The sequence below is a fragment of the Ipomoea nil genome, unplaced genomic scaffold, assembly GCF_001879475.1.
Source record: "Ipomoea nil cultivar Tokyo-kokei standard unplaced genomic scaffold, Asagao_1.1 scaffold0482, whole genome shotgun sequence".
NCBI lineage: Eukaryota > Viridiplantae > Streptophyta > Magnoliopsida > Solanales > Convolvulaceae > Ipomoea > Ipomoea nil.
In genome coordinates this window covers 2,326,592-2,339,346 of record NW_017616910.1, presented here as the reverse complement: position 1 = coordinate 2,339,346, position 12,755 = coordinate 2,326,592, and the positions used below count along the sequence as shown (strand labels likewise).

Sequence of the window (12,755 nt, the reverse complement as noted above, 5' to 3'; positions counted from 1 at the left end):
GCGAGTTCTGAAGGAGGAGAAAGGCACATGGTCTCAGGTCATTTCTGCCAAGTATATGAAAGCAGGAAGGAACATCGTCAATATGACTCGGAAACGCAATGACTCGAATATTTGGAAGGGAATATGCGCTGCTGCCCCAACCATTGAAAAAGGAATTATTAAGGTGGTACGAAATGGAAGGGATACCCTTTTCTGGAATGAACGATGGATTGGTAAGGAACCTCTCCGGAATTTCTTAATAGGGCCAATGCATAAAGACATGGAGAACATCAAAGTAGCGGAGCTTTGGGAGGAGAGGGGATGCTGGGATTGGAGTCGAATAGATATTGGTCTTCACCCAGACAAAAGAAGGGAATTGGCTGCCAAAGCTATCCTTAGAGATGAGAATAACAGAGATAGCATGGGTTGGGGCCCGAGTGAAAACAGAATTTTCACAACCAAGTCCGCATATAGCTTAACGACGCAAATGAGAGAGCAGCCGGACAACGCAGACTGGAATTCAATATGGAAAATCCGTGTTCCAAATCGAATCCGGGCGTTTATCTGGCTAGTAATGCATGGGCGAATCATGTGCAATTCTGAGCGAAGAAAAAGGGGCTTCACAGCGGATGAGCGTTGTAATATTTGCGGAGCAGAGAAAGAGGATGTGGAGCACACTATCAGGAGTTGTCCGGCAGCGGAGGCTGTCTGGAAGAGGATAAACATCGGCAATAATCCAGGTACACTACCTTCCTCTAACTTTAATCAATGGTTGAGTGGTAATGTGACAGGAAATCAAAATAGCCAAAGAAGCAAGCAGAGATGTGCAAGGTTCGCCATTACGGCATGGTGGATTTGGAAGTGGAGGAACAACAACGTGTTTAATGGAGCTGAAAAAGACATAAACGAGAAGATTGATTGGCTACAACAACAGTTCAAAGAAATAGAAACTGTGCTGGAGAGGGCTTCTGGACCGGACGGCAGACAACGAAGGGATAGCAGGCGCAACCAGCCTTGGAGGCCGCCGAATACGGGATGGATAAAAATCAATACGGATGGCTGTGCTCGGGACAACGAGGATGCAGCCTGTGGCGGCGTTTTAAGAGACGAGGAAGGCCATTTTCTAGGAGCTTTTTCTAAGAGAATCGGAACTTGCAGCGCACTGGAGGCAGAAATATGGGGAATTTACACTGGGCTTGAGAAGGCTTGGGAAAAAGGCTACCGCAAGGTAGTGATCGAAACAGATTGTGCAAGAGCTACCACACTCATTAATGGGGCTGAGAACTATGAAGGACCAGCAACAAATCTAATCCAGTTGTGCCACGCGATAAGAAGGCGAAGTTGGGAGGTTGACATTATCCATGCTCCCAGAGAACACAATAGAGCAGCTGATATGATGTCTAAGCACGCTTATAACCTTACTGAGGATTTCAAGTGGTTCGTGAGACCACCTACCGCGATGTTAAGAGTCCTGCGTGAAGATGAATTGGGCTTCTTGGGTGCTGAGCATTCTGTGAGAATCGCATAATGATTCCTGGGTGTCCCCCTCCTTTCCCTCCAAAAAAAAAAAAAAAAAAAAAAAAAGAGCTCAAATGAAAGGGACTAATCCAGCTTTCAATGTAATGAGGGTCCTAAGGGATGAGGAGTTATTAGATGCTTATTGTGCCAGATTATTTGAAGATCAAGACAAAGATCTCATGTCACAGCAAATAGAAGAGGATGAGAACACTTCTGAACATTCTGAGGTGAATTCTGTTGACCTAAACCCTATTTTTTATGGAAATACATTTAGCATTTTTTAATTTTTTTTATACCTATTGTTTTGCAGGGAGCCTCTAAAGAAGAAGATGTCAATAGTCCTGCTAACACACAACCAACAGAATCCCAAGTTAATGCTAAACCTGATTCACCTACTACTAAAAAGTCACTGCTGGATCAGTTTTCATCTTTAAAAGGGAGCAAAAGGTCTAAGGGGGCAGTCATTAAGAAAGAAAAGATGAACTGAAGTGTTTCAAAAACATTTGTAAAGAACATTTTAAGCTTTTGAGCTGTGCTTTGTTTTCTTATTCTGAATTGCACTTAACTTTTTGTTGACTATTTGGTTTTAATGATGATGTGGTATTTACCAAAGCACTTTATTATTGTTATATTATTTAATTGTTAGTTGCTATTATTTTCTAAGTTTTGTTATCTGTTTAAGTCAAAAAATTGTTGATAATTATGTATGTTTTATTCTGTTATTTACTATGTTTTATTTTCTCTGATTTATTTACTATTACTTTAGGATACTATTGTCTCTGATTTATTTTCTATATTATTCACTGGAATGACTTTAAGACAAATAACATATACTATAGTGCTTATAATGTGTCTTGCTCTGTATAAACAATGCTAATGCTTTAGAACATGTTGTTTGCCTTTAATAAGGTCAACTAAGACAATTGAACTGAAGTTCTAATTCATTTATGAGCTATAATGTACTATGTGTGTTTCAATCACATGCCTATTTCCTTATTTATGTCTTCTTCCTGTCTAATGCCTATATATCTTCAAATAGATAGATATTTTTCAAACTTAGGATGGAAAAAACCAAGGATAACACTTCTGCGGTTCTGCCAGGTCACTGACTTAAAAATAAACAAACAGTTCACATGTCAAATAAACACTCGCAATTTATAAGATAAATAGCAATCACTTTGGTTGGACAAATAACTCATCTAGGCAAATACTTATAAAAAAAAAAAATCAGCTCCTTCAATGTTAAAAACGAATGCATCACATTTATCTATAATTACTTTAGTTGAACGGAAACTAAAAACAGTATTTGCTATACTGTAGTGTTTAAAAAGTTGGATTTTGATATGAAAGTTAGAGATAGTATTATAAAGTTATGTTGTTGCTTACTTAAACAAAAAAAAAAAAAAAAAAAAAAAATTCAGCTCCTTCAATAATTAACAAAAACAAATTTCAAATTCCTCAATTTTAAGAATAATGCAGCACAGTTATTTATAATCTCATATTTTAGTTGAAGTTGAACTTAAAACAAGTATTGATTATAGTATACATGCATAACCTGCATAAAACCAACACTAAACCGACCAATATCACCAAGTAAGTATTAGCAGAAACAACACAATTTTAATACATCAATTAATTAATATTCAACAAGCTAGAACAACTGTTTGAGCTGTATTTCATCCCCAAAACCTACTTTTTTCTGTCACTAATTAAACAACACGATCGGCTCGCAACATATCGATCTGGAACTCGCAGCAGCACTACCATTGAACTGGAATAGGAAAATTTAAGAGTCAGCCATTGTTAATTGGGCAATCTAGGTGAAGCAAGCTATATTATGTACGTAATATATATATATATATATATATATATATATATATATATATATATATATATATATATATATATATATATATATATATATATATATATGTGTGTGTGTGTGTGTGTGTGTGTGTGTGTGTGTGTGTGTGTGTGTGAGTGTGTTGCTTCATTCTCATGGTATAGTAACTAGAAAGCTGATCATTGAAATTTTTGGGAGTAGATCAACAAGGCTACCAGGCAACAATAAATAAACCTAAACAAAGCTAAGACAATATATGTTGATCCCGACAATATTGATAAGATTGTTGACTTGGTAATCAGAATGTTACAAGTTCAACTCCCACCGGTAAGCTATGGACAACCTAGTTTGGGGTTTACGTACCCCGTGTTAGAACTAGAGATGGACACCAAAGTGGTTATTGACAATGAGTTTGGACCATATATATATATATATATATATATATATATATATATATATATATAAAAGGTTAGGTTCGCGTGCAGCGGTGCGGTCACTCGGCAAGTATAAATATATGCACCACAAAATGTTCAGAAATGCATCATTAGGTGTATTGCAATATGGTGTGATGCATTAGTGCATTTTCGAACAATGTGTGGTACATTTTTGAATACCTAATGGTGAATCTACTCCGGTTGCACGGGAAACACTGTACGCATTTGAACTGATAATATACCTGCAGTGTATATATATATATATGACATTATACCTGGTAAACCTGCAAGAGCAGCAGCTGCCCTTTCTCTACTCTTTGCATGTTCAAGTTGAATGTGCAGCCTTTCTATTTCAGCGTCCATAGAAGCTATATGCCTCTCCATTACCTGGCTCTGTTGAAGGTGAGTGGCGTACATCTTCCTCTCATTTTCAACAGCAGCCCTGTCCTTGTCCAAACCAGAAGAATATAATGCAGCTATTGAAACAAATTAAAAGCAGAAGAACAGACTCGAGTCTCAAGGAATTGAATAAGCTAAGGGAGATATATAAAAAGTAAAATGAAGAACAAAACTATATCTATAAATCTGTATTATCATTCAAGTTTCACACATTGATCTGGGTATCTAATTAAACATGGCTCGCTGTCCAGTATTTATATATGAACTCAAACTTAGAATATAATCATTCACTGCATACTGTTAAAGGAAGAATCAAAGAAACTTAACCCATAATTGGTTTAATTTTGTGAAAGAAACAAGGGAAATGTGGCATTGAGGTTTTTGTGTGGCAAAATAGCAAATGCCTCAATTAAGTTGGCAAACACTACTCAAATTATTATCTCTCAGGCTAGGGCTCTCTTTTCTTCTTGTTTTAATTTGATCTTCTCAAATTGTTGATCAACTAGTTTAGCATTTTCTCTGCAACTTTAACATATATAATTGCCAATCATCTATAAAGTACCCATTTTTCTGAAAGATTAATGTTTTCCATGAAGAAGATATGTGATACCTTCCTCTTTGAACTTCATTGCGCATGGTATCGATCTCAGCTTTGATCGCCTGAAACTGCTTCACCTCCGGGAGAATCCTCATCTGCTCATCGCCGATCTCCTTCATCTGAGCAACGAGCTCTGTACGCCGGGCGTTCAGTTTCTCAACATCGGCGGTCACCTGGGCCCACTGATTTCGGAGCTCGTCGTCGGCGGCGCGGATATCCAAGTCCATTATAAGCGACTTCTCGTACACCTCGCTCACCTGAGCATCCGCCTCGGCCTTGACGGCGGAGGCGGTGGAAGAGAGGTGCCGGAGCTCCTGCTCGGCGGCGGCGAGCTCCCGCCTCAGCCCGACGTTCGAGACGGCGAGGCGATCGTTCTCGCGAAACAGGGTTTCGATATGGCGTTGCTGGGAAGCTATGCGGTGGTCCTCCATCATGAGCCCCGCCGCCGGGTGAACTCCGGCATGGGGTGGTGGGACGCGGAGGATATTCCGACGGTCTTCGAATTCCGGCGGGTCGCCCCGGAGCCTCAATGCACTTGGCGGTAGATAATTCCGACGCTCCATGAGTGCAAACTGCAAAAAAGCTTCGAAGCTTGAATTATTATGAAAAGGGAAACCCAGCTGTTGTTTTATGTGCGTTATGAACGAATTTGGATAATAATTTACTTTCTTATAAATATGAAAAATGCAACACTAGATTCATTGTCAATTTCTCGTGTAGCTCCCAAATAATATAATTACATAAATACTATGTAAATAAAGATTATATAAATTTCTTCGTGAGTAATTTTATCAATAACCATTAAGAATCACTTTATGATTTCACATAATAAAAAATATCAAAGATTTTTTTTTTCTTCAAATTTTCAAACTACAAAACAAATGTAATTTTATTTATAATCATAATCATTATTACAACATATTACCTATATATTTATTTCTACAACGTCCACCTACCAATTCTATTATCGCTCTTATTTGCTTACCTAACTCCGATCACTTCACTACGTTACTTTTACTATGTATCTACACGTCACCGCTACTATGACTACATTCGTTTCTATTTTCTCTTATTTTTATATTATTTACTCAATTCTTCATTTACTTATTCCAATGTAACATGCTTACATCCACTCATAATTAGAATTTACTTATATTATTAGAATTAAATTCAATTTCAACCCAAATTTTAAATTTTGGATAAATTTCATAAATTATTGAGTTCAAAATTATAACTATAATATATGTAGATATAAATTTAACTCAAATATTGAATGCCAAAATTTTATATATTCTTAACTTATTGATACGCGATATATTTTTTCTTCATTTTTAGTTTCTCGAATATTATATTGTATATCTTCTGAATTTGGTTATTAACTATGATTTTTAGTCTCACGACTATTATGCCACTTTCACATTTAGTCGTAACGTATTATTTTTACTTCATTTAGCATGCGAATTTTATTTTTTTGCCATACTTGGTCCTTTGACCAAGTCTTTGGTAGAAAACAATAAAGATGTGGCCAAAATCATACATTTATATGCAACAATAATATCGAGATATTTAAGTTGGTATTGTGAGCATATAGCCATTAACGTGCAATTCAACTACTAGCTTAGGTTTTTAGTTGAGATGGAGCACATGCTTCAATTTGGTATCAGACCAAAGGTCATGGGTTCGAAACCCAACGCCACTCGTAAGCGACAACGGTTTACCGGTCCACGTGTGTCCCAACGCCACTCGTAAACCGTTACGTGTGTCCCAACGCCACGCGACAACAGTCGGTTTACCGGTCCACATTTTGGTTGGAACCCACCGTACATGTGAGGGTCGACGCCACTCGTAACGGTTTACCGGTCCACGTGTTGACGGTGAAAATTCTGGATATACCAATAAATAAATAAATAATATAAAAAACAAGAGAAAATAGAAACGAATATAGTCATATTTACAAGAAAGTGAATTATTATGCAAATTGGTTATAAGAAATGTAAAAGTAAATTTTGGATCCACTGACATGATAAATTGTTGTAAAAAAAATTGACATGATAAATTAATTACTATAAATAAATTACTTTAATATTTATTTTGGGTCCACTATATCATGTCTATAGTGAACCCAAAATAAATATTTAGGTAATTTATTTAGTCTACTATAGACATGATAAAATACATACTTATATGGTAAAATATAATAATGATTATTACGTCACTTTCACATTTAGTCATAAAGTATTATTTTTACTTTATTTAGTGTGTGGATTTTTTATTTTTTATTTTTGCCATACTTGGTCCTTTGACCAAATTTTCTTTTAAAAAAATAATGAAAAATTGTGGCCGAAATCATACATTTGCATGCAACAATATTGAGATATTTAAGTTAGTATGATTTTAAGTTGAGAATGTAATAAATTATTAAATTGAAAATGTAATAAATCACTATAGACAATAAATAAATTAAGAAATGAGTAAATAATATAAAAACAAAAAACAAAAAAAAAAACAAAAAACAAAAAAACAAAAAAAAAAAAAACAAAACAAAACAAAAAAAAAAACGAATGTAGTCATATTTATAAGAAAGTAAATTTTATGCAAATTGGTTATAAGAAATGGAAAAGTAAATTTTGGGTCCACTATAGACATAATAATCAATATAAATAAATTACTTAAATATTTATTTTGGGTCCCCTATAGATATGATAAATTACTTATAAGCTAAAGTATAATATTTTTGATGAAAAAAATAATAATTTCACATCAAAATGTAAAAATATTACATTTATCTTTAAAAATATTACATTTTTTCTTATAAGTAATAAACATTTTATTCATGATTTAGTATTACATTTGCTAGTATAATAAGTATTATGGAAATTTCTTTGTGGCATTTTATGAACAACCATTAAAGAGTCACTTTATGATTTAACATAATAAATATAAAAGAATAGTCATAATTATTATCGCATATTTACCTACCTATTTATCTCTATCACGTCCACCTACCTATAAAAATAAAGATTACGTAAATTTCTTTGTGAGTAATTTTATTAACAACCATTAAAGAATCGGGTTATGATTTCATCACATAATAAATATAAAACACTTTTATTTTTTCAAAATTTCAAATTATAAAGATACACATAATTTTATTTATAATCATAAATATTACTCCGTGCTACATATTTACTTACCTACCTATCTCTAGTCTCTACCATGTCCACCTAGCAATTCTACCGCCACTCTTATTTGCTTACTTAACTTCCCTTCCCTACTATTACTTTTTCTCTGTATCTAACGCCATTATGACTATATTCGTTACTATTTTCTCTTGTTTAATATATAGTATTTTCTTCTTCTTTTTTTTTTCTTTTTTTTTTTTTTTTTTGGGTTTAATAGTATTTTCTTGATTCTTCATTTACTTATTCCAATATAACATGCTTACACATACTCATAATTAGATTTTATTTATATTATTAGAATTTACTCAAATTCAATCCAAATTTTAAATATTGGATAAATTTGATAAGTTATTGGGTTCAAAATTCGTAACTATAATGTATGTAGATATAAATTTAACTCAAATATAGAATGCCAAAATTTTATATATACTTAACTTATTGATACTATATATAATTTTTTTTCTTCACTTCTAATCTATTGACTATGGTACATCTTTCAAATTTGGTTATTAACTATAAATTTTTCTATATTTAGTGAATGACTATTGAATTTCAATCAGACTTATTTCTATGTTTGGTCTCAACACTATTATGTCATTTCCACATTTAGTCATTAAATATTATTTTATTATTTTTGGTGCACAAGTTTAATGTTTTTTTTTTTTATATATATACTTGGTCCTTTTAACCAAATATTCGGTAGAAAAAAAATGCATCACATATTCACATTTCTAGTTCAAAATTATACAATTAAACACCAAAGCATAGAGATATTTAAGTTTGTATGATTTTGAGTTGAAAATGTAATAAATTGTAGTAATTTTCTATCAAAACTTTGGCCAGATAGAGTAAATGTTGATAAAAAAAAAAAAGAAAAAGAAAAAAAGAAATGCACTAAATATGACAAAAATAATACATGCTAACCAAATATAGAAGTAACCTAGTTGTATGACAAAAAATGGAAATAACTCATTATTGCTACATTTGATCATCCTAATAAATTGTTCCATCAATTTTATTTTATTTTCACCAACACTAGCCCCAAGATCACTGTATTTCACTACGCAGTCGACACGTTACTTAAATTTGAATAACTCACATGATTGTCATGTTATAGATTTCTGATGAGGTAAATATAGAGATTATTCACAAATACGTAAGGGTATTAGGGTCGAATCATATGGAGATCCTTAAATAGTCTGGTTGTTGGTTTAAGTCCTAAGCTCGGGTAATGGCACAAGGTCAGAGAGTTCGGAGCTGTAGTGTAGTAAGTGAAGATGCCAAAAGTCCCCCTTTCTAGTATTTAATGCGCTATTTATAGGAGATAAGAGAAGACACATGTCGAGCTCTCGGCATGCCTGACACGTGTTATGCATGCAGATGGTGAGCTAGGTGGCGGTGCAGTGACGCCGACATGTTGTGATGTTCCTGACTTGCCACTAAGCTGTGTGGCCTGGTCAAGGTAGAGAATCTAGGTTTATTCTCCAAGCTAGTGAACTTGGTCGGACTGGCCGTTTCGACCTAAATAGGTCGTGACGGATCCTTTTAGGCTGGGCGAAGACTACTGCTAGTCAAGCATTTGCTCGGTCTTTACACCATGCTCGGGTCAATTACCATCGAGAACAGTTCCTCACGGTAATTTGACTTGATACCGAACAGGTATACAGTACATATAACTGCATAAGTAGGTATACTTGGAAAATATTACTTATCAATTTCAATTAAGGTTTTGCCAAAATTTTGATTGAAAGGATGAAATGCGAATGGAATTTGAAAGTAATATATCAAATGTGAAAAAAATAAATTAAATTAAATGTGAAAGATATACCATACTTAAAGGATCAAAAGTGAAAAAAAAAAAAAAAAAAAAAAAAAACTCATATAAAATATTTTTGTAAGAAAACAATGGGTCAACGGCTTATGGAATTATGGATGATTGGATGGGACAAACGAGCTCCTTCCTTAATTATCCTGTTGGGCTTAGTTTTCGGGCCCATGTCTGCTGCAATATATTTAGCGGGTGTTTGGTTGACGGAGTATTAAATCAATAGTTATGCTGTGCAACCGAATGCACCATGCGCATGGTGCATACGATGTAAAATGATGTCGTTTTGACTAAAAACGTGCGTTCCACTTAAAAATGTTATTGCCGGAAATCGAACCTGATTTTTTCTTTAAGTGTGACGCAAGTTTTTTAACTAAAACGACGTCGTTTTGGACCGAATGCACCATGCGCATGGTGCATTCGGTTGCACAGCATAATTTGCGGTGTTAAATTGTCACGAGAAATGTTAAATTTTTTTGTTTGATTAAAATGAAGTATGTAATATAAACTTGTTTGGTTGAGATTATCTTTTATGTTATAATATAATTATTTTACTTTTATACCTTTAATCTATTTTCATTTACGTCAGTAAATTTCAAAATTAAAATAATTAAATAAGCAATGATAAAATATATAAGTAAATAATTTAAAAATAATTAACTAACTAACACACATGCAATAAACTTTTATACCTTTAATCTATTTTCATGTATGTCAGTAAACTTCAAAATTAAAATAATTATTTTACTTTTATACTTTTAATCTATTTTCATGTGTGTGCGTGTGTGTATGTACGTGATTTTTTTCGTTGGGGTAAATTGTATTTAATTATTTGTATATATATATATATATATATATATATATATATATATATATATATATATATATATAAACATTATATATTGTTAAAAGGGCATAAAGAGTACAAATGTAAGAGGATCTCGTATAACCTAAGACAAGTAATTAAAGGAATAATATTTCCCTCAAAATCCTATGTGTAGGGTAAGTCACGTTCCTTGGAAAAATAATATAACTTAAGCCAATTAAACATAGCAATCTAACATTCCAAAGCACATATTACCTTGGTTATCTTGCATACCTTTAACCAAACACCCCCTTATATTTGACAGATACCTAGCCTAATCGTTATACCATCAATCATAATCCACACATTTATTTGGATCATAAATAAAAAGTACATTTTTTTTTTTATATTATCAAATAATAATGTACATTCAGTACACAAATACATTGAAGGTTTTTATTCAAGTAAAGGGTACGTGTTTTTTGGTAGAGAAAAAAAAAAGAATGTGTATAAACACCGCCTCAAAAACGCACACCATAAACGCATTAATGTGGCCGCCAACTAACAGCCACCTTGATTTGATTTCAATTGCCGTTGCTAGCAACGACTCGACAATTTTTGTCCCCGAGGTCAGTATTGATGAGTGAAATGGTAAGAAATTAACGTAATAACATAGAGAGGTTCAGCCAAATCATTTTAAATATATCAATCCGGGCTGATTATCAGAGCAGAAAGAATCTCTTAGCTTGTTAAAAGAGGCCGGGGACACATATTCAGCAAAATTAAATTACGTACAAAAACTGTTATTGAAGATATATAGGTAAAAGTATACTAAAAAATACGGAGTACAAATTTTATAAGTGTATCAATTGTACAAATTTGATTTTACCCTTGCTTTTTATTTATTTATTATTATTATTTTTAAATATTCATAATTATTTACAAAGTAGTATTTGTGGTTAGTTCGATCTTTGACCATCATCAAGAGCGTGTTGAGTACAACCAATGCAACTTAAACCACCTAGAACTAACGTGCGTTGTCAATTCGTCCAAGTACCCCTCGAGAAGGGGATCAGATGTATGCGGTGGCGCTCATTATAGACGATTCACACTCCACCGCAAACACTAGCTTATAAATGAAAAGTCGATAAGGGATCGTATCAGACTAGCTTCGTATAAATGATTAAATGTAGGAAAGGTCGGATTTACATTTTATAGATGATGGAATAATTACGAGTGAGTCCAGAGCGGAACAGTACGAAGCGAATCAAACCCGGAGAACCGGACCCGACCGAGCAAACCCGCGACAAAGTAGCCCACGCGGTGACCCGGGGTCGGCCTCCTTGGGCTCGGCCACCCCGGGGTCGGCCTCCTTGGGCTCGGCCGCCCGGTGACGGGCTACTTCGCCGAGCTCCGTGCTCCGCCAAGGCTCGGGGTCCTCGCGTTGTCTGAGTCGTCCGGCGTTCGTTGCGGTCCAAGGCGATTGAAGAACCCTCGCCGATCTCTCCGAGTTGTTGGGGCGACATGGGGTATAAAAACTCTCATTTGTGTCTTGTTTGGACATCTTGTGTCCTAATTACACACTTGTCTTGTTATTACATAAGTCCTATCTTTGTAATAGCACTTTATATACGATTAATACAATATTCGTCCCCGTGACGTCTATTCGTTCATTATTATCGTTGTTACATTCTTTATTCGTTCAATCCTTACTTGTCACATTGATATTCATATATTCGGGTTATATAATTCGAATCCCTGAATTAATTTAATCCATCAGTAGTAGAAGCAGAAGCTCGGGGAAGCCCGAAGCAAGAGGCCACCCAAGCTAGCTCAGGTACGTGGGCTGCTGCTCTCTTAATATATATAAACTACTAATTACTCATCACCATTCATGCATGGAAGCTGTCAAAATGTAGATAGATAGGTACGTGGTTTTTATAATTCGAAAAGATTAATAAAAACATCATCCATATATTGTCCCAATAATCGAATCTTCCATTTCACCAAAGCCCGCATTTAATGTTTGCATTGGACCTCGCTCGCTCGCATGTTTTTTATATTTTCTCTAAAACGCTCAAAATGTCTGTTTTTCCTTGAAGCGTGCTGCGCTCACTACCTTAAACAAATGCACGTTACCACATATTTGTATATTGAAAAATAATATGTTTA

The 12,755-nt window shown here is 34.2% G+C and overlaps 1 protein-coding gene across 1 annotated transcript; it reads right to left on the bottom strand.

The window, feature by feature from the left end:
- Nucleotides 1-3,257: 3,257 nt before the first annotated feature.
- Nucleotides 3,258-5,334, bottom strand: LOC109173517 (protein FLC EXPRESSOR-like). Its single transcript, XM_019322757.1, has 3 exons — nt 4,784-5,334; nt 4,050-4,216; nt 3,258-3,268 (listed from the first exon to the last, which is right to left on the bottom strand). The coding sequence occupies exons 1-3, from the start codon at nt 5,332-5,334 to the stop codon at nt 3,258-3,260; spliced, it is 729 nt and encodes a 242-aa protein (XP_019178302.1).
- Nucleotides 5,335-12,755: the final 7,421 nt, after the last annotated feature.